Here is a 24,337-nt window from a genome sequence, read left to right on the forward strand (position 1 = left end):
TCTCTGATCTCTTCAATCTGTCAACTTATATAATTTAAGCAATACTGTAACCTCAAAAAGTTGATTTTTTTAAATTCTTTGTAAACATTAGCTCTTGCAGTATCTGACCTTACTGAAAGACATAATCTGATTTGTTTTCTCTATTTAAGCTGATTAGAAAATGATGGGGTGGAAATTTTTCTTTACTAAAAAAAAATAAGCCAAGCGGTTTAGGTCAAGTTTTTACACCCCCAATGCTTAAACTTTCAAATTTCAGATGAACCTTAGAAACCGTAAATTCAAAATTTTGTTGTCAGCCTGATTAAAATAAGCAACATCTATATTCAAAATGTCTGCTAAGGTGTACAAGGTAACAGAATTTATCTGAGCTATCAAATTACTAATACAATGTTAAAGAAGTATAAACTGTGTTTAAGGTTTCAGTAGCAAATTAATATTCAAAAACAGTCATTCTTAATCACACTTTGTAGCATGTTGCCTAACTTTTCTGGCACACCGGAAAATGGGGACAAAAAGCTAAATTAAGTGTGTTTAATGGAAAAAGATAGTTTTGAAGTTTTCAGATGACAGGCCCTGTGACAAAAATCTAATCTCCACACCGTTTGCCTTTTGCTCTGCTTTTGTTCGAGGTTGCTGATCACATGAGACGCACAAAGCAGCTCCTCACCACTGAATTGAAAGACTGATTGCACCTCAATTGCCCCTGACGTGAGCCTATAGAAATGCTAGTGCATTGCCTACCCTGTGTGGATGAGACATGCATCAGACCTGTTTAGTTACTCTGTCAGCAGAAGGGTTTACCAATTTTGTCTTACCTTGTTTCTATCCCTAATCCTTGTACTAAAGTCCCACAGCTCATGATGCTGATCATTCATCTGCATCTAGATGCAATATTTGAACAGGAGTTTTATAATTAGTTTCTAATTTTGTTGTATTCTTTTACATAGTTCTATGACAAATTAGGATGTTTATGTGGTAAGTGCAAACCAAATTTTAGGACTCTGACAGAATATAAAAAAGAGAGAAATCATCAAGAGGCTCATCATACTAGTATGTTTCATATATTACACTGCCTGGCCCGAAAAAAAAAAAAAAAAGGTCACACACTCTAATATTTCATTGGACCGCCTTTATCTTTGATTACAGGACACATTCGTTGGGGCATTGTTTCAATAAGCTTCTGCAATGTCACAAGATTTATTTCCATTCAGTGCTGCCTTCATTTTTCACCAAGATCTTGTGCTGATGATGGGAGAGTCCGACTACTGCACAAAAACTTTCTCCAGCACACGCCAAAGATTCTCAATGAGGTTCAGTTCTGGACTCTGTGGTGGCCAATTCATGAGTGAAAATGATGTCTCATGCTCCCTGAACCACTCTTTCACAATTTGAGCCATATGAATCCCAGCATTGCCATCTTAGAATATGCCTGTGCCATCAGGGAAGAAAGAATCCATTGATGGAATAAGCTGATCATTCAGTGTATTCAGATATCAGCTGACCTCATTCTTTGGGCACATAATGTTGCTGAACCTAGACCTGACCACCTGCAGCAACCCAAGATCATAGACGGCCCCCAAAGGCTTGTCCAGTAGGCACTAGGCATAACTTCATTTGCCTCTCTTCTTACACTGATGCTCCCATTACTCTGGAACAGGATAAATCTGGACTCGTCAGACCAAATGACTTCCTCCATTGCTCCAGAGTCCAATCTTTATGCTCCCTAGGAAACTGAAGCCTTTTTCTCCAGTTAGCCTCACTGATGAGTGGTTTTCTTATGGCTGCACAGCTGTTCTAGTCCCAGTCCCTTGAGTTTCCTTCACATTATTCATGTGGAAATGTTCTAACTTTAACTACTAAGCATATCATTGAGTTCTACTCTTGTTTTTCTTCCATTTACTGTAATTTCACCAAACATTTAAGCGATTGTCGATCGCTATCATTCAGGAAGTTTTTCCAATCACATTTCTTACTGGAAGACTATGGTTTCCCTCTCCGTCCATATTTGAATAATGCATTGACAGCTCTTTTATCCCAGTTTTAGTAATTTCTGCATCTCCTTAAATGTTTTTTCTGCTAGATGCATGCCAATGATTTGACCCTTCTTAAACAGATTAACATCTTTTCCACAACCACAGGATGTGTCTTTTCACATGGTTGTTATAATAAGGAGTTACTCTTTGCATCTGTTGAGGTTGAATAACTTGTTGCCAGCTGAAAGATAATCACCCATGCAGTAATTATTCAATAGGAGGCCTTAAGCCAAGTGGCTTTTTTATTTATTTATTTTTTTTACTTTTTTTGTGTATTTATATAAATATTTATAAAAATGTATTTCAGCAAGCAATTAAAAAGAAAAGAGAATGTATTCCATACTTTACTGCAAGATAAGACAACATCAGCCCCTGCTGAAGCCATAGGTATCAACATGAAAACTTCAGGATGTCCCACATTTGTGTGTTTGGCTTGCTAATCATACAACATTTCTAGACATGTCTATCTACTCTCTGTGAACAGCTTTCCCTTCTCCATTCAAGCAGAGCTAATGACAGCGGTAAAATGTGGGGGAGCCCCATTCTCTTAACTTTTTCTCCTGCCACAGTGCAGCTGTTTTGTTCTTTAAGCTTTAAGTGTCTTGTTCAAGGACATCGTGCTGATGTACTGATCTACTGCTCCAGTTCATCACTCACATGCCCTGCTATTACACTCTTTCTCATGGATTAATGCAGCTCTGGGCTATTTCAGTAATCAGCACAGATCTCATACCTTTAACCTAACACTATAAATTGTTCTACATATGTTTAAAGGACTGTTAATGTACTAGAAAATCAACATTCACGGTTATTGAGGGTATTCAGTATTAGTATTATAAGAATAACATAGTAGTGTTCATAGTGAAGTCTAACATTTCTCAAACAGAAATGAAATGTGCACCAAAATTAGTGAACACAAACTGGAGATTAAATATTTCAAAGAGAAATAATTCTATTTTGGTTTCATTTGTTAACCCTAACTATTCAGGAGGTATGCTTTAGGGTGGGGACTTCAAAACTCCGGTCATTGAGGACCAGTGTATTACAAGTTTTAGATGATTATCTGTTCCAGCACACAAGATTTACATTAAATGGTTCCAACATTTTGTTGTCAAATCCTGCACAATGACCCATTCAGCTGGGTCACGTTTGGTGAAGCACAGAAACATCTAAAACCTGCAGGACAGTGATTCTTAAGGATCAGTGTCTGAGATTCTTGCTTTAGGATTATACTGGCCCTTGATCATCTTTGAGCAAACTTTAAAATGTTATGAACTTAAAATATCCCAATATAAAAAGTACAACTTGATAAATAACTCATCTAATGTCCCTCAGCTGGATCATATAACCTCTAAACTGAGAGCTCAACTGGCTGCCATCATGCTTTTTATTTTTGGTATTGCACATTTCAACAACCTAATAATTTATCATTTAACAAAGTTTTTAAAGATTATCCTACATTAGACCACAATATGTTCAGCAGTACTACTGTTTGCTTTAAGTATAACCATCCTATCTCTGAATGCGTTCTTGTTTTAATCAGGCATACCAGTTTCACCAGTCTTTCTCCAAAGTTGCTTGTACCGTAAACGCTGGTGGATAGATGCTTCTGTTGGCTGAGGCGCTGTCCAAGGTACTGCATTCTGCCCCTCCCCGGTAGACATCACGGAGAGACACGTGATCCACGCTCTGTCTGTGGCTCCTGACAGTCGCTGGATAAGCTCAACAGGGAAACCAGATTGCACCTCCTCTTCCACTAAGATAACTGGATTTTCGCCCCGCGCTTCGCATTAACCCCATCCCGGGGTCTTCTTTTCGCTTCAGCTGTGTTTGTTTTAATATTGGGGAATACATTTGGAGGACGGAATATTTCAGGTAATTTTTTTCCACCCTTTTTCTGCCACTAAGCCGCTGAGGTTTTTAGTGGAGTTAGAGTGAAAGTGGACCCGTCTCTCACTATGTGTGTCTCTGTGACTCTCACTGGCTGATGCTGTGATTCATTTTGAAGCAGATCTTGATGTGAGGGCTTTCGCTAAAGAGGGTTTTCGGCACAGGATCTTAAAAGCCACACAATGTGGATAGATGTGTTTATAATTAGCTCAGTCCGCGGTGCTTTGTATGAATTATTTTTCTTCTTTTGTGGCAACTACTGAGGGTCCCGTAGAAGTAAAAGTGATCGCGGAAAGGTAAAAAAAATGCATATTGTTTTGCTAAGAGAATTTTATTCTTGCGTGAGTGATTCTGCAGATCTGGACATGAGAAAATTACTAATTAAAAAGCGCTTCTTTGTACAGCTGTCAACCAGGCTAAGATGTTAAAGTATGGCGCATCTAATTGATGAGATGAGGGAGAAAATACGAATGTTGTGCCGTTTGGGCAAAACGCAAAATTCTAATAAGGATTGTTTAGTTTAATAGACGATTGAATGGTTCTGATGTTCATCCCATTTGCAGTTTACAGAGTTGTTTTAATCTGCATGAAGCGCAGAATCTAAATTTGCAACCTTTGCAGCCATTTGACTTCATTTTCTTTCTCCTTTCTGGAAATGCAAAATGAGAGATTTTAAATTGAGTTTCTGTCTTTTTGTGTTATACACGTTTGGAAAGGAAGGTTTGATCCATGTAGCCCCAATGAAAAACAATGACAAGGCAAATATGAGGTTAAGAAAAAACATATTTGGGGGTCTGCTTGAGACCGTGGCAGACTGATCTGTTCGTCTTGCACAAACCAACCATTGTGAATCAAATGACGCACTTTTTCTCATGTTTAGTACTGAGCCGAGGTAAGCCAATGGTGTGCCGTTTATCGGAATGCTTTTTATAATACACACAAGTCGTACCCTCTATCATCAAAAAGTAATAATTATTTAGAAACAATCACAGCTGTAAATCCTCATAAATTTCCCCTGTAGTTTGGTGTAAATGGAAGTGTATGTGTATTACAAATTCTGAGAAACTGATTTTTTTTCTTAAATATATTTTTATATTACAAGTAATTATTTAGTCTGATGCTTTTCCCTCCCCTCACTTGAGTGCAAATAATGTTGTTCGGTGCTACTATGATACTATGACATATTCTGCAAATGCAATGTTAAAGAAAGAGAAGCCTTTTTGGCCACTATAAGCTCAACTAATGGGATGGTCAAGCTGCGCAACTTGCTTCCTGGAAAGCCCAAGTGATCGTAACCTAATCTAATGTTACAGCTGTTTATTGTTACCAAGGCCTTTCTGGCTATGAGTGGCTGACTAGCTGTGCTTCTGCATTAATTGCAGTATTAGTGTGATTCTGACGGATGATTAAGAGTTTGTCCAAAATGTATTTGAGTTGACAATGCTAAAAGTGCTGATGCTTTATTAATTCTTCTTTTCCTTTTTACAGAAAACATCGAGACGGAGGATTGTCTTGACGGATTTTTTTTCTTTCTTTTTTTTTTTTTTTTTTTTTTTTGTTTGTTTTGTATTTTTTGGTGAATTTATCAGCCAACGTGGCTCCATGGCATTTTCCGCCTTTGCGACTGAGGATGCAATGAAAAAGGGTGAAAAGCCCTGAGCAAGTTATCCAGTTACTCGCCAGAGAAAGTTGGCATCAAGATGAAGATTAAAGCATCCATTCCAGCCCATGTAAAGCAGTACAAACACTAAGTGGCACCTAGAAGGACTGTTCTATTATTGCATAAACCAAAAAGTGTGTGCCCTGGGGATATCTGCATCTCTGACACGTTAAGCCATGGCAGAGAGGACCTTTGAACAGTTCAAACTGTTTTGGCGGGATCAGTGACAGGTTTGGCCAGTGGCCTGGACAACATGAAGTAATGGTGTTTGCTCCAGGAAATAAGTGTTGGCTAAACCCACTGATAAGGAAATCTGTGACAGCATTTAATCCCTTTTCTTACAATGCATCAGTTCACAGTTGTATGTCCAAGTAGACAGTCAAGTGTCACAGTCAACAAAATATACATTTTACATAATCCAAAAAATATATAAATAAATTCAGACCTTGTAAATCCTACCAACAATCATCAGGATTTGTAATCACACAATGGTTGTTCAAAAGCCACACAGTGCCCATATCATATGGGTTGGGCTGCTCATTTGTTGCTTTGTAGAAATAAGCACTTGTCTAGAATTTACAGGTGCTGAGGGACAGTGGGCTAGGTTTCCAGTGTGGAATGCATGTTGCGAAAGTGAAATGAGCTTTAACATGAAAACAAAGAGTTCCCATGGGCTGTTAGTTTACTTCGATGATGAAGGATTTTGTGACTTTTTAGAACTTTTCATCCTGAATGGCAAACTCCACCTTCGTTTCTCAATCTTCTGTGCTGATCCTGCAACTGTCGTAGCTGACACGGCGGTCAACGACAGCCAATGGCACACGGTCACGATAAGGAGAAACTTTAAGAACACAACCCTAACGGTGGACAATGAGATAAAGTGGGTGGAGGTGAAGTCGAAAAGACGAGACATGACTGTCTTCAGCCATTTGTTTGTTGGCGGAATACCACCAGAGTTACAGTCCGTGGCGTTGCGCCTGACATCAGCTGCAGTCAAAGATCAGCTGCCTTTCACTGGATGGATAACCGATGTAAAGGTCAACAACACGGAGTCTGTGCTGATCAACAGTGACGGGGTTCTAATGGACCTCTGTGGTATGGCCAACATGTGCTTAAATGGAGGAGTCTGCAGTTTGATTAACAATGAACCAGCATGTGACTGCTCCCGCACAGGCTTCCAAGGAAGGGACTGCAGTGAAGGTAAGGCATGGATTCAATTCGAAGCATAGCCTGCATTCAGCACAACATGAACTAATCATACAAATTTAATTAGCTTCTTCTAATCACTATCATCCCAAAAATAATGCATTCCCTTCCTCTTTTTGGCTACTGTTTGTGTTATCTTAGTCTTATGATGTGTGCTATTGATCTGCAATACAGTTGTTTGTAAAGAGTGAATCTCCTGCAAGGCCTCATTAGCAAAACATGGTGGTGTTCTCTATCCCCAAAGGCGTCCTCCATGCAATCAAATAGGTCTATAGGGATTGGTTGACCTATGAAACATCTCCAATGGCTTACATCAAAAGGGAGAGCAGGAAGAATGGTCTACGAGTTAGATGGAGTAAACATGAGTGATATCATTGACACACAGTGGGATAGTGGTGATGGTAACAGAGGAGAATGCAAAAACTAATGAATGAGATTTACCGTTCAGTTAGGAGGAATGACAGTGTTACACAAATAAACTGACTCTTTAAGCCAGATTCATCAGGCCTTTTATAGAATCCTGATATATCAATATGTACATAAAAACAATTAAAGAAAAACTGTAATTGTACTACAATTATCTTTTACTGCTTGCTTAATTGTCTAAAAAGCCTAAATCCAGAAAAGTTGACAGTTTAATGATGTTAAACAAAGAAATAAATGAACCATCAAAGCTAAACACAAAGGAAGATGAAATGTGCACCTTTCTCTTTCGGTATGATTAACCCTCTCATGCAGTTGTATTATCAAGATGCCTTTTAGTTTCTATTGCTTGTAAGGCAAATGTGACAGTATTTAAGGTCTTAGATGCAGTGCTTCCCACAGGTTGGCAGCTTGCTGTTGTGGTGGGGAGGAGTGGGTTGTTGGCAAGCAAATGGAAAAAGAGTGAAAAAATGTATCCTGTGCTTTTTTAATAGCATCAAGTCGTCATGATTAAATCTGAATAAAAAATTAACTGTGGAACTAAATATACTTGGAAATGTCACCCATGTGGTGGTATTGACCTCTTTCTTGCCCTTTTCAAAAGCAGGTTGTCTACAGTCTGTAATCACAAGTCTTTTACAAGACATTATCCACTGCAAACACTGTACAGTATATTTTTATACTTGGGTATACATATATATATATATATATATATATATATATATATATATATATATATATATATGAAACAGTTAAAATCAGTTTAACATTAAAACATGTGCTTTTGGGAATTTTAAAAAATATCTTTACCCATCTTGATGATTTAATTAAAACTTGGAATGGTCCAATGTAAAGCCATGCAATATATGGTTACTCCTTGTGTACTTATGCATTCTGTACTTGTGAGTCTATCTTATTTGTCCAAAATTAAGATGAATGATCATTTTATATCACTGTGGCTTTTTCCATTTTACTTTGGTTATTTATTTTTATTATTATGGAAATATGACAATTAGACTGATGAATTATGAGCAGTCATTTCTTTAAAAAGGCCTGTTTATTGAATTTATCATGGTAATGGTGCACAGAATCATTACAGTGATGAAATGAAAGCTCCTTAAACAACCTTTGAAAATATATTTGCATGCTTTATATAGTGTTGGCTATGAATTTTAATTTTACTTACCTGGGCTAGTGTTAAAAATCTTTTCTTGCCAAATGTAGTCATCCTAGTGAGTAGAGAACTAACTTTTCTTTTCCTTTTCCGTCCTTCCTGTCTGATGAAATTATGAAAATCATATAATCAGAGAGTATTCTGTCACACAGTTTTACCAGTAACCCCCTTTCATTCATGTAAGAATGAATCCCATTTCATTTTTTACTTTAGTTCCTAATAATGTTGCATCATCATGAAAGTATTTTGTCCATGAGAAACCTATTATTTTGATAGTGGTGCTGGTCATGGTTAAACATAATACTGACAAGATAAATAATACCACTATCCTGTGTAACATTTTTGTGGCAAACATTTTGGCCAAATTCATATTCAGAGGACATGAGCTTCATGATTAAACGCGCACACCATTTAGTTGCTAATGTTGCATGCTGTGTCATAAAAAGGAGGTGTTGGACAGAAGGTCCTATCAGGTTTTATTCCTGCAGCATTGTCCTGATGCTGTTGAAAGAGATTTGATGAAAGAACTGAGACTTGTATAAAACAATAGCTTGTCTAAATACTAAAAAAACATTTGCTAAAAGACACTAAAAGTCCCATAGATGGAACTGTTGTGTCTGGTGAAAAGTCTGCTTGCTTCTATGGAACATTTCACTACTAAGGACAGTCAAAACATAATAAATATCTTAAAACCTTTTTAGTTTTAAAGTTAAGTGAATAAAGAATGGACTCACCTTTTGAAATATAAAAAGATGGTCTAGGCATAGTCACATTATTCTGCAAAAAGAAAAGGATGAAAAGAAAAGCACTCTGCTTGTTTTCTATTGCCCCATTTAGTGTAACTAATCTTATGTTGTCCAAATAAGATTTATTACTATTTATTATTTGCATTAGCTAAACCACTGTTCATCAAAGCAGAACATAATTTGTGTTTTAATTTTTCACCATTGTGAGCTGCAATGAGGAAGTAAGCAACAACTGCAGCAGGAAAAAACTGTGCAAAAATGCATCAGACCATAACTTTAAAGTAGTGAATACAGCAAGGGTTCTCGCCAACTTATTAAATAAATTGTCCCATCCAATTTATGAGTAAAAGCCAAATTTAATTACAAAGAAACTGTCCCCATCTTCTGCAAGTGTACCTAATGTCCGCACATAGATTTGACCATAAAGTACATTGAAGTTTAAAACTTATCCTCCATTAAATAATTTAAAAGCTGTTGTATTACTTTGATCAGATGAAAGGATTATAGGATTTGCCACCAGACCTGTCAACTCTCCCCTGTCCAACCACATGCATGCAAATTACATGACCTCTCACGCATGCACACACGTACACACACATGCGCACACATGCGCAAATCCCTTTGATCGCTTAAAACAATTATTTAAATGCACTGGTCTGTGGTCAGAAAGTTCACAGAATCTGTCCCTTTGTTTCTCATTACAGAAATAACATAGACGCACTGCATAGCTCCATATTTTATCCTGATAAAATGGAATAACATTGGTTATTTAACTCATCTAGGACTGAACAGTATTTATTTATTTATTCGTCATTTGTATCATTATTTGTATTATGTTATTCACAGAATAGCACAATGTTTGGGTACGGTGTTTACACTGTATCTTCTTTGACCTTGACCTCTTCTTTTATAGATACCCTAAAACTAATTTCACTTATGATAAGACAAACAATAACATAACCACTGTTACAAATTTAACACTTTAACTGCCTCCTCTACCATTTAATATTGAACAACAATACACATATATTTTAGCAAAAAGACATTGATTCTTATTATTATTGTCCCAAGGAAAGAAGTTTTATTTCTGTTGATTATTTCTTGGAGTAAACAGGGAGGGGTTCAGCTGCTAATACATGATAACACAATGTCAAATATGACAGTGATCAATAATAAGGGAAATGATGTCACATCTATTTGTAAATTCAAATCAGCTGTGAACTAAAAATAACAAAAACAAAAAGAACCATTAAAAATCCGATGAAGTTTTTAAAACTGACAATTTTAAAAATGTCCTCTTACTACAGGTAATATCCACAATTTAATAAACATTGGTATACACATGTGGCAGAAAAATTGCAGGTTTCCAGTGTTTATCACATTAATTTTTATTAACTTTCTGTTCCGAGCAGTAGAATTTAATTTAAAAAAAGCACGTTATTGGAACCGGCAGTGTCAGTGTTTTTTTATTTTTCATCTGACAGGTTTAATTACAAACTGCTGCCTGAATCTTACACATTCCTACTGTAGAAAAGCTTTTCTTGTGCATCACTGGTCTGTTATATGCTTGTGATATCTTTGGTTAATTAGGTCTGCATCACACAAATTTACTTTTAATCAGTGGCTATGGGATTGCCTAATGAAATATCCTGCAAGTAAAATTTGAAATATGACGACTCCTCCAACACCTTGATTAGATTGGAGGTTGTAATTTACTTCACAATCCGCTATAACAGAACTTAGTTTAAGCTTGTGTGGAATAGGGTGTGAATTGGTAGTCATTTATTTAACTTAAGCAAATTTAAAGGTAGTTTGGAGTAGTGTCCAAGATAACTGATGTCAGTTTAATATCATATTAGTAGTTTTTGTCCACAAACTCAAAAAGGAAAATTGAAAAAAAACTGAATGCAATGTTCATCTGTTTCTCATTTTTCAGGCTGATGGTGAACAGAAAATTGATTAGGGCTGATGATCGCTGATGGCAGCCAAAGAAAAAAGTGCATTATAAGAGAGTGATGGCTCTGAAACTAGACTAGATCAATAACACAAACATCTGCTGTCTCAAATCTGCTGTATTTGGTTTGCTGTATTGTCCCAACCAACTACTTGAACTGTCGAGCTCTTAATTAATCATGGCTGTCATTACCAGATGTGTTGATTGGATAATTAGGTGACAGTAAAATCTGTAAAAGTTAAGTGAAGTTCAAATGGTCAGCATGTGAATGCCATTTGAAAAAAGAGATTGTTTGTGTTGGTTAATCTTTAGACCCCTAATAATCAGTCAAGGAGGAATGGAGTAGCTAGTATTATAAAAGTTGTATTTTTGAGGCATTCTTAGGTGAAGAGAGAACTAAAATGAATCATTGTCATTTGTCTTTTATGGCGTGGTACTCTGGTGCAGCTGTGAGCTGTGACATTTGACAACATGAAGATTTTGGGTTCAAACCTCATGGTTAGCTGGAGCCTTTTTGTGAGCTCATATTGTGGTGTTCTGGTTTCTTATCACCTTAATAAGACAAACAAAATCTTTGCCATGAGTAATTATGATGGAACAAGGTATTTCTTACCACTAGTATAAATTTACACTCACTCCTAGGAAGAATTTAGAGATGCCAATTAACCTGACATGCATGAATTTGGACTGTGGGTGGAAGTAGGAATATAGAGAGAGACTAATCCCCTCCAGCCGAGGGTTGAACCAGGAAATTTCTTGCTGTGAGGTGAGAGTGCTAACTATTGCTTTCTTTCTTGATTTTTTTTTTTTTTTTGCAGGCAGTGTAACTTTCCTGTTTTTTTAAGCAAAAATAATCACCTTCACTATTGAAATCCATATGAAAGGCTATAAAATAAATATGCATTCAAGAAGAATCTTGAGTTTAACATTTAAAAAGCATTCCTACACTGTAACTCCTCTGCCAAGGCAGACCAGACGGATAAGGAAGATCCCATTAAGTTTCATTGCTGATCATAATCATTTTCTCTAAAATTGCAAGATGGCGCATTGGCCCTAGCAGACTCGGGTGCTCTTCGAGCTTTTCTCCAGAGTTGAGTTGATTTATATGTATATCTCCATGTGAATATTTGATTTAACTAGTCAGTATTCAAGAACCTCCTTCTTGTTCGGCTTTGAGTTAAACTACATTGAGATAAAGTGTATAAGAAGATGAATTCTTAATGTGAATGATCGCTCTCTTTCAAGCATGTCTGTTATCTTGTCAGAGACCATGTGACTGCACTATATCTCTGAACGTGTCATTCTGTCCAGAGGCCTCCTGCAGCTTCACTCAGACAAAAGCAGATTAATAGTATACTGCTGTCTCTGAGTCCAAAGACAGATATTGGGATGAAAAGATTAGAGGGATTTTCATGGAGGATTTTTGCCTTGTTTAAATACATTTGCTCTAGACTGTCAAAGGGTGTTTGTGAAATTCTTTGACACCACATTCCTCCTTTAACGCAATTTGCCCCATGGCATAAATAACCACATCTGAATATCCATGTCTCACTCTCGCACAAACACATACTTGAATTAAACTAAGCTTTAGTGCAGGTTAAGCTGGCATGTGGAGCTTATGATATATTATGAAATGTATCAGTCTTTGATTAAATACTGTGAAAATTCAGCCTCTCTATGGATATGTCTTATAAGATCTAAAAGAAGTTCTGGCCTTCAGTAACTGGTATTTCTTTCTTTGTCCGTGCTTGTGTTTTGCTTAAAATAGTTTTTAATTGCTGTAGTTACTGGATGGTTTGGTCTCCTGTAAACAAATACACATTAAAGCTGTGAAAATCTTTAAATTCCAAACAGCAGATGATGCCTTCACTTTGAACACGACTAACCTTTGATGCTGCTGGTTTGGTGTTGGTCATTAGGGGTTGACTGAAATGCGTAAGACGAGCCATCCATGAAAACTGTAAGCTAATGACTGAGTAAAGACAAATCAGATTTTAGAGACAGACAGCTTTCATGACTTTGAAGATTGTGCAGTTCTATTACTGAGTGGAGATTGCTCAAATAAACTTAAATATAAAGATGTGATTTTAAGTTCCCTCAGGGATTAATAAAGTATATTTTCTTTTCATTTAAGTTGCACTTAATTGAATTAAATTTCAGATTGTTTACACAAAAAATAGGACACTTCTCTTGAGTGGCAAATTGACCTTTTCTTGATATACCTTCTAAATTCAATAAATGGATGGTTAAAGAGCACCTAATACAGATCAGGGGTTGCATTTTCAGGGGGAATCTTTATTTTACAGTTCTCTTTGTCATTTACAGCCTAACAGGATGTGGCTTAATGTTAACAGTACTTAGTGTTAAACTGTATTTAATGCTCAGTGAGTTTTATTAATGTGTTTTTCTCTTTCTTTCCTTTTTTTCTTTTCTTTTCATTTTTGTTAAACTAAAGCTAAGGAGCCTCTCTTAAGAGAGGGATTTGTCACACGTCAACAGTGGAACATGTAACTGCAAGCTTACTTAAGTAACTGCTGTGCACGCACATTTGCATACATTGCTTCCATGTGCAAATGTGAGTTCCCTTACAACAAGTTGCAAATATGCTGAGCCGATACCCACAAACTTGGAGTTCGCATTGATTTCCTAATTCCTCCACCACTCCTAATTCTCCTGCACTACAAAAAAGATTGACTCCACATTTGTAATACTATCCTAGATATCGTCAATCCTGGGATTAAGGTTATTAGAACTTCTTTATAAGCTGTACTGATTATCTTGCTGGATCATTCCAACCCATAAGATGTAAAAGAATGGAAAGGTCTGTGGCACATCTGCTCACACAATCCTCTGTGGCTGGTCTGTCTCTTTGAAAATATCTGGATCAGACTATAATGTCCACACAACATCTGTCTCAGGATTCCCAGAATAGCAGCATAATAAGAGTAATTAAATCACAAACACTAATGCTGTTTAAGAAAGAAGTAAACTACTACATGCACTTTCTTTGGCAAATGTGAAAGTGCCTTTGTGTGTATGAGAAAGTAAAAGATTAATAAAATATGTCCACACATTGGTTATCTTTTTGTTTTTTAGCTTCCCTCAAAAATAATCAAAATAGGTGGACAGAGATGACTAAAGAAAAAATTATACAGTTGCAACTAAACAGCTGGATAATTACTGGCACAAACACGGGAAAAAGGAGGAAAAAGACAGACCTCTTCTAACAAGCATGTCTCAGGCATATTAATTAACTTCTCACCTCGTGTTTGTTTAAGTATCAAACAATAAGAAGGACAGTTAATCTTGTTAGCCTTTTGTGGCCACTTGTCTTCCTTTAGCTTTTTCTACGCTGGCATTTTGTTGGAAAAAATACCAACAGAAGAGAAAATTAATATGAAAATGTAAACATGGTGCCGATGACTGACTCAAATGTATGCAGAGAGCAAATTAGCAGGAGTATAATTATTTCTGCTGTGGTAGCCATCAGTTTGCATCAGCGTCTGGTCACTCAGTCTGTTTCCTGTCTTTACTGTTACTGCTGCTCAAGGAGGATAATAGGTGAGCTGTGCAGTGGCACTAAGATAGATGCATTAGGTTTAGGCAATGATACAAAAAACAACCTCTCACTTAAGCTCATTACTTATGATTTGATTTCAGAATGATTGTAATTTAACAGCAAATCAATTCTCTAGTAGCCCTCACTGTTTCTATGAGGCTTTTATATTTTCCTGTGAAATAACTGAAGAGGTGGCATTAATAAAACCTCTCTGCTGCCCCCCCCCCCCCCCCATCTTTTGATCTGAAAGATAAAGACGGATGCTGTATAAGATATTGATGAAAGGAGTGAGATGGTTTACAGATCATTTTAAACCTATTTAAACTTGACAGTTTTACAAAGACAGCAGCTCAAATGTTTTTTTGTTTTTCTTTTAGTAAAAAGTTTCTGTGGTAAGCATGTAGCTACATGTTTCCCAGTTCTTCAAAGGACATTTAAACCTGGACAGCAGTTTTATGTCGTTTTCACTACATATCTGCTTGGCTGTAATGTTGCGAATAAAATGTAGTTTTGTTGAAATAAGTAAGGCTTTGTCTAAAATATATAGTTCCTGGATGGCAACCTGTTACTTCAGTATCTCACTACCCCATGCAGCAACACTTGTTCATGTGCAAGTTTCACCCTGAATAAGATTCTTAACATTAAGAAGGTTTTTTTTTTTACCAATGTTCGTTGCTGCTTAGTGTTTCAAAGAATGATGAAGTCCTGTTTTATTTTGGAGTGTAAGCTTTTTTATGAGAGGCTGTTTTAAATAGTTGTTTGGTTGTTTAATTAATTTCTTTGTTGTCATTATAAGCTAAACTATATATACCATTAACCATATTCTTGTCTTTTATGTTCCCTATTGTTAAAAATAGTTGCTAGCTTTATAAATAGGAGTATAGCTGTAAAAAGAAAATGCAATTTTGCATTTTCAACAGTAAAAATGTTGCCCTTTGACAGCTTAAAATGTATTCTGTTTGTATTTAAAATTTTGCACTTTGACTCAACTTCAATGGGAAAAGGGTCTAAATAACTACAATTGATTAGCAAATAATTTGGTTTGGTCTGTTTTATTTGCTATTAAATGAATGTAGATTAGCAGGCTTAACCTTCATTAATATCAATTAGACAATTAGATATGTTTTAATTTCATGTGCTGTTTAAAAACTGCACCATAGAATTCAACTGATTTCACACATTCCTTTTACAAGGATTGCTAATCAGGCTGTGAATATGGTCTATAATCTAGTCTGGAGCTCAAGAGGGAGCTCTTCAAAGGCTGTAATAATAACTCCTAAGATTTCATTATGTTTATTACTGCTTAAACTGTATTAATTTTCTAAACTAAAAGACTATGTGTGGCTTTTGTAGCTGAAAAAAAGAGGTGCATTTATTTTCAGGTGTATGATCTAAACACATAATGGAGTTGCACTGTGGAAATTCTATGATGTCCTCACTTTAAAGTGTCTCTCTTCTCTTACTGTAGATTGAGCAGGAACTTTATATGTGGTCTGATTGCAGGGTCTTTTTATAGCAGTTGTATCTCTTACAGTCATTTTTAAGTGACACGTTTTTGCTTTGATTAAAAAAGGCTGTTTCACTAATAAAACTTTTTTCTTACTTTTTAAAATGTTTGCACCTGTCCATGATTTATTTTAATGCAACACTGTCACATAAACTACATCTATTTCACACTGTTGGTTGCTTAATAATTCATGCGGAACACATTTTAATATATAACATAATTTAGTCACACTTGTAATACATTTTACATGTTTCACTGGCATGCCATTTTTTAAATAACTTTGCCACATACAGAGCAGTCTAGCAAATAACACATAGTGCTGTAAGCCAGAAGTAATACATAATGAATGCTATGAAATATGGATGCTGAAATGTAAATGAAAGAAATAACAGAAAAAAAGATAGACTAAAAAGAAAATGCATTTCTTTTAGAGCTACTAGAAATTTATTCTGAATATTTAAAATCAAATAAGGACATAAGGATAAGCACAACTCCAACAAGCACAAAGCAAAGCAATGCAGATGTCAAGAGGAATAGACAAAAGGTTGTTTGAAGCAGACAGGATCCTGTAAAATTGGCAAATGGCAGAGAAAAATGCTTTATATCTGCAGTTGGATTTTGTGTCTAGTGAATGTGACATATGCTCCTTCATATGAAATGTCACCCAGAACCTTTATTTGCGCACACTATGTCTCCTCAGCCAACTGCATCGGGACACATGCAGGACAGACATGCAAGCACCGGTGGCATTTTGTCCTGCTGGCTGATGGTATCTTGTATAACAGCAGACTGAGCACAGCTAGTTTTTATGTCTGCTGTATGTTCTGTCACTTTGGCTTGGAACAGTTGTCACCGTTTTGAGTTAAATAGTCAGAGTCAAGATTGTGTGATGTGTCAGAATAATGTCTGCATGAGGCAAAGTGAAAAGAAAATCAATTTATAGATTTTTTTCTTTTTCTTTTGTACTTTGGTTGTCACACACCAGATGTTTCAGTCAGTAGGGCATCAACTTGAATAGTGATGTAATTATATTCCATGAGCCATACACTGTGTGCATGATCAGCAGCATAAGACCATCAGAGATGCAGATCGCCTGATACACAGTTGAGTGCATTTGGGTGTAGTGTTACCAGCACAATAGCACTGGGATCACTTTGTCAAGGGGATTAAATGGATTTACGACTCTGGATTAGAATGCAACCAGCTGGGTACATTTGTGAAAGAAATGCAAGTGTGTCTGTGTGTTTTTGAGAGAAAGCAAACGAGAGAGAGTGATACAGGCCTTGTTTTAATGGTCCCTGTCAGGCGATGCTGCTGTTAAAGAAAAGCTTCTTTTCCTCTGACCAAACCAAACCCCCCGAAGATTGCTTAAATTTCAGTTCATGAGATTTACTAACAGATCTGGACATAGTTTGCTTAAATGTTGGTAGAATAATCTTTAATCAAATCACCCTCAGAAATCAGCTATTTTGTCTTTAATGCATCACAATAAAAGAAACTTGCTGTTCTTGTTCATGTTCTCTTTTTGCCCTGTAGGGGTTTCAAATTATGTGAGGAAAATATGCTCAGATTAGATTCAATAGAAAAGCACTAAATACTGCATGCCTCTAAAGTTTCACTAAAACAGCAGGGATGATTAATAATTGCTCCTCTAAAATGAGCTTTAATTTGTCAAGAGGAAGGGAATCACTATAACAGTGTGTTAATTGCTTAAATAACCGTATACACAACCTAAAATCCTAAAATAGTTTTCTGGTTGCTCATTGACATCAGCAATTTTTTTTCTTTTTTTTTCTTGTTTGGTCTTTTTGCAACTGCCAGCTTCATGCTTGCCTTGTCAAAGTGCTTTTTTTCAACAGTGTGCTTCTCATCATCAAATTTTTTGTGAACAATGTGCATGTTTGTATGCTCTTTCACGATAGAGCCTCATTTATCTAACAGCCCTGTATTAACTGGAAAAGACTTCCCACATGTACAGACATTTCCAGCAAACTAAATTACACATCACACTGTATACAAATGTCTGTCTGGAAGGGCTTGGATAAATGAGACACTTCTGTGTTTATGATTCGTAATTATTAACATATAATTAAATTTTACATGATGAGTCCACCATTAGAAAACATCTGAACAAATGTAAATCTTACTAAATTTGGTGGTGTGATACATGTTGTCATGTCCCCAAAACAGTTATTAATTGCCTTATAATTGTTTACAAAGTAAGGATTTGGACTGATTTTGTGCATGGTGCCTGATTTGGAAAGGGAACCAGTGGTTATGGTAAGTTCCGGGTCAAAATAAAACCTGAAGAAACTGTTGTGAAGAGGTAGGAGTTTATTTTGAGGTGGAAACTGGGCTTCTGTGCATTCTGGTTGCATGGTTATAGTAACTGGGTGGATTTCAGGACCAATTTTCATGTAAGCAGAACATTGCATGCTGACATCTCCATGACATAAGTTCAGCATTGTTAAATCTCCAAAAGATGTAGTCACATTATTTATTTATTTATTTGCTTCTTTTTGAATGTTTTCCACCATATTACATATGACTTCAATCATTATTTGTAGACACTGACTGCTAAACTGAACTAAGTGAATATATGCTTCCTTTCTATATGGGGCATTATATTTTCTTATTTTTGCATGTTTCCACACACATTTTTTCACACTGATTTATTTCTCTTATTTCTCTATTTCCTTTATTACTGTGACAAACTCCAAATAGCAGCGTTGTCACTTCCACAAAATTCACTTTGATTGCCAGAATTATTCTTTGGGGTGATTTAATTTAGGAAGAATTCTTGCATCTCACTGATCTTCAGTGCTTTGACTGAACTAACTGAACAGATTTCCAGTAACCTGTGACCCCACTGCTGTTTCTTTATCAAATATATTTATTTAGGCTATTTTCTCTTGCAGGGCCTTTCATCCCATATGGATGTTTTTCTTTTTAATTAAAGGGAAAAATGCAGATTTTATTGAGCCTGTTTAAGCAATTAGTTGTTGATACCAAAATATATGAGTTTGTCATGTTTAAAAAAAAAGAATCAAATGAATAAAAGACTGAATGAACAGGATGAGCTAGCCTCAAGATGTTGTTGTTTATCCCCTCACCATTTTATGCCTCTTGATCAATTCTGGTTCTTAAATCCTTTAACTGTGATGCCAGTTTTAAGACTTGCTTAAAAGAATTTATTTATTTGTCGTCATATGAAATATTCAAAATGGGGTCATTCAACTCTGTCCTGTATTCCAGGTCAGTGCATGACTAAAAAGTAGGAGATGGCACAAATTGAAGGCCTGTGCATAAATCAGCATTTCCTCTGTAGGGGTCACAATAGTTCACGTGCATGTGATGTTTAATGCCTTGCATGGTGACGACATGCAACGGCCAGTACTAGTCTGCATGCTGCTTAATGAATATCTTCCTCTTTCTCTCTTTGCCTGTTTGTGCTTCCAGAAGACAACCATACCGAAGGTGGGTATTTTTATTATCACCAGCATCAGCTTCAGCTAAGTTGTTATCTGCTTGTTGTTTTGGCTAAGGCTTCTCAAATAAATGCAAGCAAATGGCTTATAATGGTTATAATATCGATGTAAGTGGAATGGTAAGTGTTGTTGGCTCCTTTGCCATCTAATTTTTTTTTATTTTTTATTATTCTACCTGGGGTTCTTCCAAAATGGTCGTAATAATCACAGCCAAAAAATTTAACTGCTATAAAAGACTTTAATTAAAATTCACAAATCCCCAAAATATCTGATTTTTAAATCAATTCAGTGCTTATTTTGATTGCCCAGTGAAGGAATCTGCACATTTTTTTTTTACCCTGAAAGTTATTACCAACACCAAGGTGGGCCAGGATATTCAGATTAAAAAACAAATTAAAAAAAAAAAAAACATTCCCAAAAGGACATCCTTAAGTAGCACTCACTCCTTAAAACTTAGCTGGTATGAACTGCTATAATTTAGGTGTTATAGCATTAGAAACAGCTACAATATTTTAGATTTACATGCACTAATAATTTAGTCGTTAAATGACTCAGGAATATTTGGATGACTAAATGCAGTTTTTCTTATCTGAATGCTGGTTAGACATGTTTTTCTGGAGTGCAGTTTTGGAACATCTATAAAAAAACGACAGACCTCTTAGTCACTTCCACACAGAATCTCCACACAGTGCTAGCTCCTTGCTATTCACACAGCAAGGTGGCTAGCATTAAGCTTCCATTTGAACTAAAAATATGCAAAACTGTAATTATTGTTCAACAGCAGGCTAATAATGAACTATGTTTCAAAGGAAGTGTTCCATTTAATCATTTTATTGCTAAAATATCTTCAAGCATAACTATTATAAGCTTGGCAGCTACACACAGACAGAGCAACAGCAAAGATGTTGGGTTTCCAGCTTTCAGGTGCTGCTGATGGTGTTTCAGTTTTATTCCAAGATTGAGGACATAACCCCCATCTAAATAAAAACGGTGACATTGATGTTGTTCACTAAGTTTAATGTTCATTGCTAATATATTGTTTAACTGTGATTAAATGAATGGAACTCAGTTAAACTGTTGTGAATAAAGTGCTCAGTGATCAGAGCCCTTTACAGCGCCTGCTGGGGTGATTATCTTAGAGATTAAAGGTCAACCTGAATTTAGGTTTCTGAGCAAAGTGCAGTAAGTTGCTGATGACGCATTGCAACCTGCTTTGGTTGACTCAATGCTCATCTGGCTAACCCTGTTTGTGCATCCTCCTCTTTCTCTCTGCCCCAGTTTTCCCTTATCCCAACACTCCTTAAGTAACACAGACATCTTTTCTGATAGAGATGCCTGTATGTCAGTGTCACAGTTTCCCATGATCCCTTGTTCTCTGCTGACTGTGCTCTTGTTTTCCTTTAAGGTCTGGCACACCTGATGATGGGCGACCAAGGTATGGGCTCTGTTCCTTTTTCCCGTCATTCCTCTGTTGTTCCTCTTGCTCCCATTGTGCTGGAAATACATATGCCTCTAACTCCCTTGCAGGCTTGAAGCTTCAGATATGGCTGCTGTCAGTTCACTTATTTTAAATGACCTTGTTGATTTTCTGCCTCCCAGTGACTTTTTTTTTCATACAACCCCTTTTTCAAGCTCATCTGCCTTTCGACTTCACGCTCTGCTTCATATCATTTCTGTCTTTATGTTTGTTTTTATTTTTCCATTTAAATTATTCATGTTTACTGTACTTTTTTTCTTTATGTAATGGTGGTGGTTCAAGAAAAGGAACACTTGCATTTACATTGTTTGGATGTAATGCATGGTGGTTGCAAATAGCTTAATGACTTTTTAAAGTAATTCTCATCTGTCCTCAGTTTTGTAATGCATGCTGTAAATGTCTGCACAGTCTGTTCATTCTATCTTCATCTCATCATTTGCAAGGTATCGTGTATTGCACAGCAGAGCAGGGATGTGAAGCATAGTTTTTCCACTCCTCATTTCTCTCTTATATTTGCACATATTTGTAGCCAACAAGCCTCTATCCTCTGTCATTATTCCTCTAACTTTACCATGACACTTATTGGTGTCTCCTCTCCCTTTGTTCTCCCTTTTTGTCTGGAATCTGCTTTCTTCATGGAACATTTCACCAAATCTCATAGGTAAAAGTAAAGGTATTACCTTTTTTTTTTTTTTTTTTTTTTTTCTCTGAATTTGTTGAGCTTTGTGGCAGCGTTTGTGTCATTATATACTCATCCTGAATGATGTATATAAGGTCACTGGCATTTTTTTTTTTTACATTAATTTCTAAACATTTGAATTAAAGGTTTAAAAGGTAGGTGCTGCTCTCGCTTTGCACTCACATGTTTTAACTGTTTCACCAGCTCTTCTCTGCTTGATGCATGGGAATCATAAATTAGACTCATGTGGGCATATAACACAATAGTTGCTGGCCTAGTTCCAGTACACCACCAACATCCAGGGGTAACTACTCTTTTTTGTTTAAATCATGGGCTTTGAGGTTGCGGGTGAGGCTTGATCATAGTGTTGTGGGCCTCCCATCCTGGCTGTGATCCTCACCTCTTCTTCCTGTGGGGTAAGTGGACTTCTGATCTTTCCCATTTGACTCTCCTCCTCAGGGCAGAGAGGGGAAGCTTGGCTTCTAAGGTCCCTACTGAGCATACAAGGTAAAACTTTGATTCTTTTATGTTGATTACTGCAGTAATGCTAAATTTTGTATGTCTTGATGAGCTTAAATTAGTGTGATGTACATCAGTTGCAATGTGTGTGAATGGCTAATTTTACAATAGCGTTCAATACTTTTGTAAAGCTAATTAGAAAAGTAGTGATGGAATTTGTACAATTCAAACATATAATTTAAAATCCAAAATTATTTTTTACTTGATTTTGTTTGCTTTTGCTTTGGCATTGACAGTGTTATTAGTTTTTAGTTTGGAGCAAAGTTCTTCACACAGAATGTTAAATGTTATCTCTTATCATGTACTTGTGAAGCACCATCTTAACAGGTAAGTCTTCAAAGTAACTCATTGATTCTGATGTGTGAGGGATTATTTTATACTGTTGTATTTGTGGGATGGGATTATCTGCTGCTATGAGTTGACTGGCCAATTTATGGGGTCCACATTTGTGTGTTATGATTTGTTTGCTCCTCAGCTTTCTACACAAACGTGGACATGCCCTGGCTGTACATGAGCCAAGCAAACATGTGATTCTAATTGTCTGTATTTGTTAGTCTGTTTAGAAGAGGAGCACCACATAAATATACACCATTAGTATATGTCTGTAAGGAGACACTGATCACTTTCTTTTTACACTTTTTTTTTATCTTCCTTCCAACAAAGAAGTTCTCACCTTGCTGCCATGACAGCACCATTTCCTCCCTAATACCCATCCCTAAAATGCTTGGACATTGATATTTCACTGAGTTCTACTTAAATTGTAGCATGAAGTGGACTGGGTGCATGAAATACCCAGTCTGTGCACAGATAAGAAACCCATAAATTGGCCTTAAAGCTGTGTGACATATTGGGCTACATGAATATCCTTCACACACATACAAACGTGCACACACACCATCATATCCTTTGAGGATGTTACACCGAATTAAAATCGGTTCCTGGAGCTGTACCGTAACCACGTTCACACCCTCTTTTGCCTCACCTTAAGCCTAGTCTTCATAGTAAAATTGATATATTATGTTTTGGAGAATTTCCATACAAACATACTTGCAAAAACATAAAATAAATCCATTTCTCCATCTTCCAAGGTAAGTGAGATTTTCTATAGTCCTACCTGTGCTCATGTTTCTGAAAACAGATGCATACATGTGAGCTTTTTATCATATACATATTTTACTTACTTTTACATTTTGTTGGGTTTTTTTTCATATAAAATGTAAAACTAATCCATTTAGGTAGATTTAAAACTACACATTGTTGCTGCTGTCAAGTTTGTATAAATCTTTCTAGATTATTTCCCACTGAATTGTTTAGTTAAATTTTAGTTTGACTATTTTTCATCCTGCAAAGGAAAATACCTTTATAGCACTACATTGGAAATTGTGTGAAGCCTAAATGTGTACATGAATAAAACTCAGTGTAATCAGGTGATAACTGGCTTAGATTATATAACCTGCTGTATGACACAGATGTTATTGCAGTGCCTGTCTGTTATTTATACTAGCTGACAAGTCAAATAATGGAATATCAGAGCCCTTTTATACACACTTGATGCTGACTGGTGTTGGTCAACACTATGAGGCTCTGGTTTTCATTGCACTGAACCAAACTCCCAGCTTGGACGTGGCAGAAGGAAAGCCACAGGGAGAGATTGAGATAATGCTGATGAAGCACAAATCTGCCATACGTGGCCCATTGCTTCTAATTTGGGCCTTGGAAAGATGTCCCCTGTGTTGTACAGTGTAAAAACCTGCTCAATCCAGTAATGTACTGTGTGGTCACAAACACATATCCCCAGATGAGTATTAAAGCAGGGAATGAGGTGAGAACAAAGCTTGTATATAATGCTTTAAGCTTGTGAGAATATTGTGTATTTTGTTGACTTCCCCCAAGGTCCTCCAGTGTCACAATAGCCACTTGTATGGTTTATCCTCTGTTTGATGGCTAACTCTTTGAGAATTGGGCTGTGTGTGTGTGTGTGTGTATGCTGCTCTCAGTCTGTGTACCAACAATGAATTCCTA

The 24,337-nt window shown here is 36.4% G+C and overlaps 1 protein-coding gene across 25 annotated transcripts in view; it reads left to right on the forward strand.

Annotated features, from left to right (window-relative positions):
- The first annotated feature begins 3,771 nt into the window (after nucleotides 1-3,771).
- LOC121655283 (neurexin-1a) overlaps nucleotides 3,772-24,337 on the forward strand; it is a 275,419-nt gene continuing 254,853 nt past the window's right edge. For 4 of the 25 annotated variants that reach the window (XM_042009830.1, XM_042009836.1, XM_042009835.1 and 1 more), the window contains exons 1-5: nucleotides 3,773-3,908; nucleotides 5,412-6,783; nucleotides 19,612-19,629; nucleotides 21,046-21,075; nucleotides 21,779-21,790. In XM_042009830.1, the coding sequence (XP_041865764.1) occupies nucleotides 6,072-6,783; nucleotides 19,612-19,629; nucleotides 21,046-21,075; nucleotides 21,779-21,790 (772 nt within the window). In that variant the 5' untranslated portion in view covers nucleotides 3,773-3,908; nucleotides 5,412-6,071. Of the gene's footprint in view, nucleotides 3,909-4,154; nucleotides 4,220-5,411; nucleotides 6,784-19,611; nucleotides 19,630-21,045; nucleotides 21,076-21,778; nucleotides 21,791-22,255; nucleotides 22,304-24,337 lie in introns of those variants that run through there. The other 21 variants (XM_042009823.1, XM_042009828.1, XM_042009827.1 and 18 more) reach the window with 10 other exon arrangements.

Source organism: Melanotaenia boesemani, chromosome 16 (genome assembly GCF_017639745.1).
Source record: "Melanotaenia boesemani isolate fMelBoe1 chromosome 16, fMelBoe1.pri, whole genome shotgun sequence".
In the NCBI taxonomy this organism is placed as follows: domain Eukaryota; kingdom Metazoa; phylum Chordata; class Actinopteri; order Atheriniformes; family Melanotaeniidae; genus Melanotaenia; species Melanotaenia boesemani.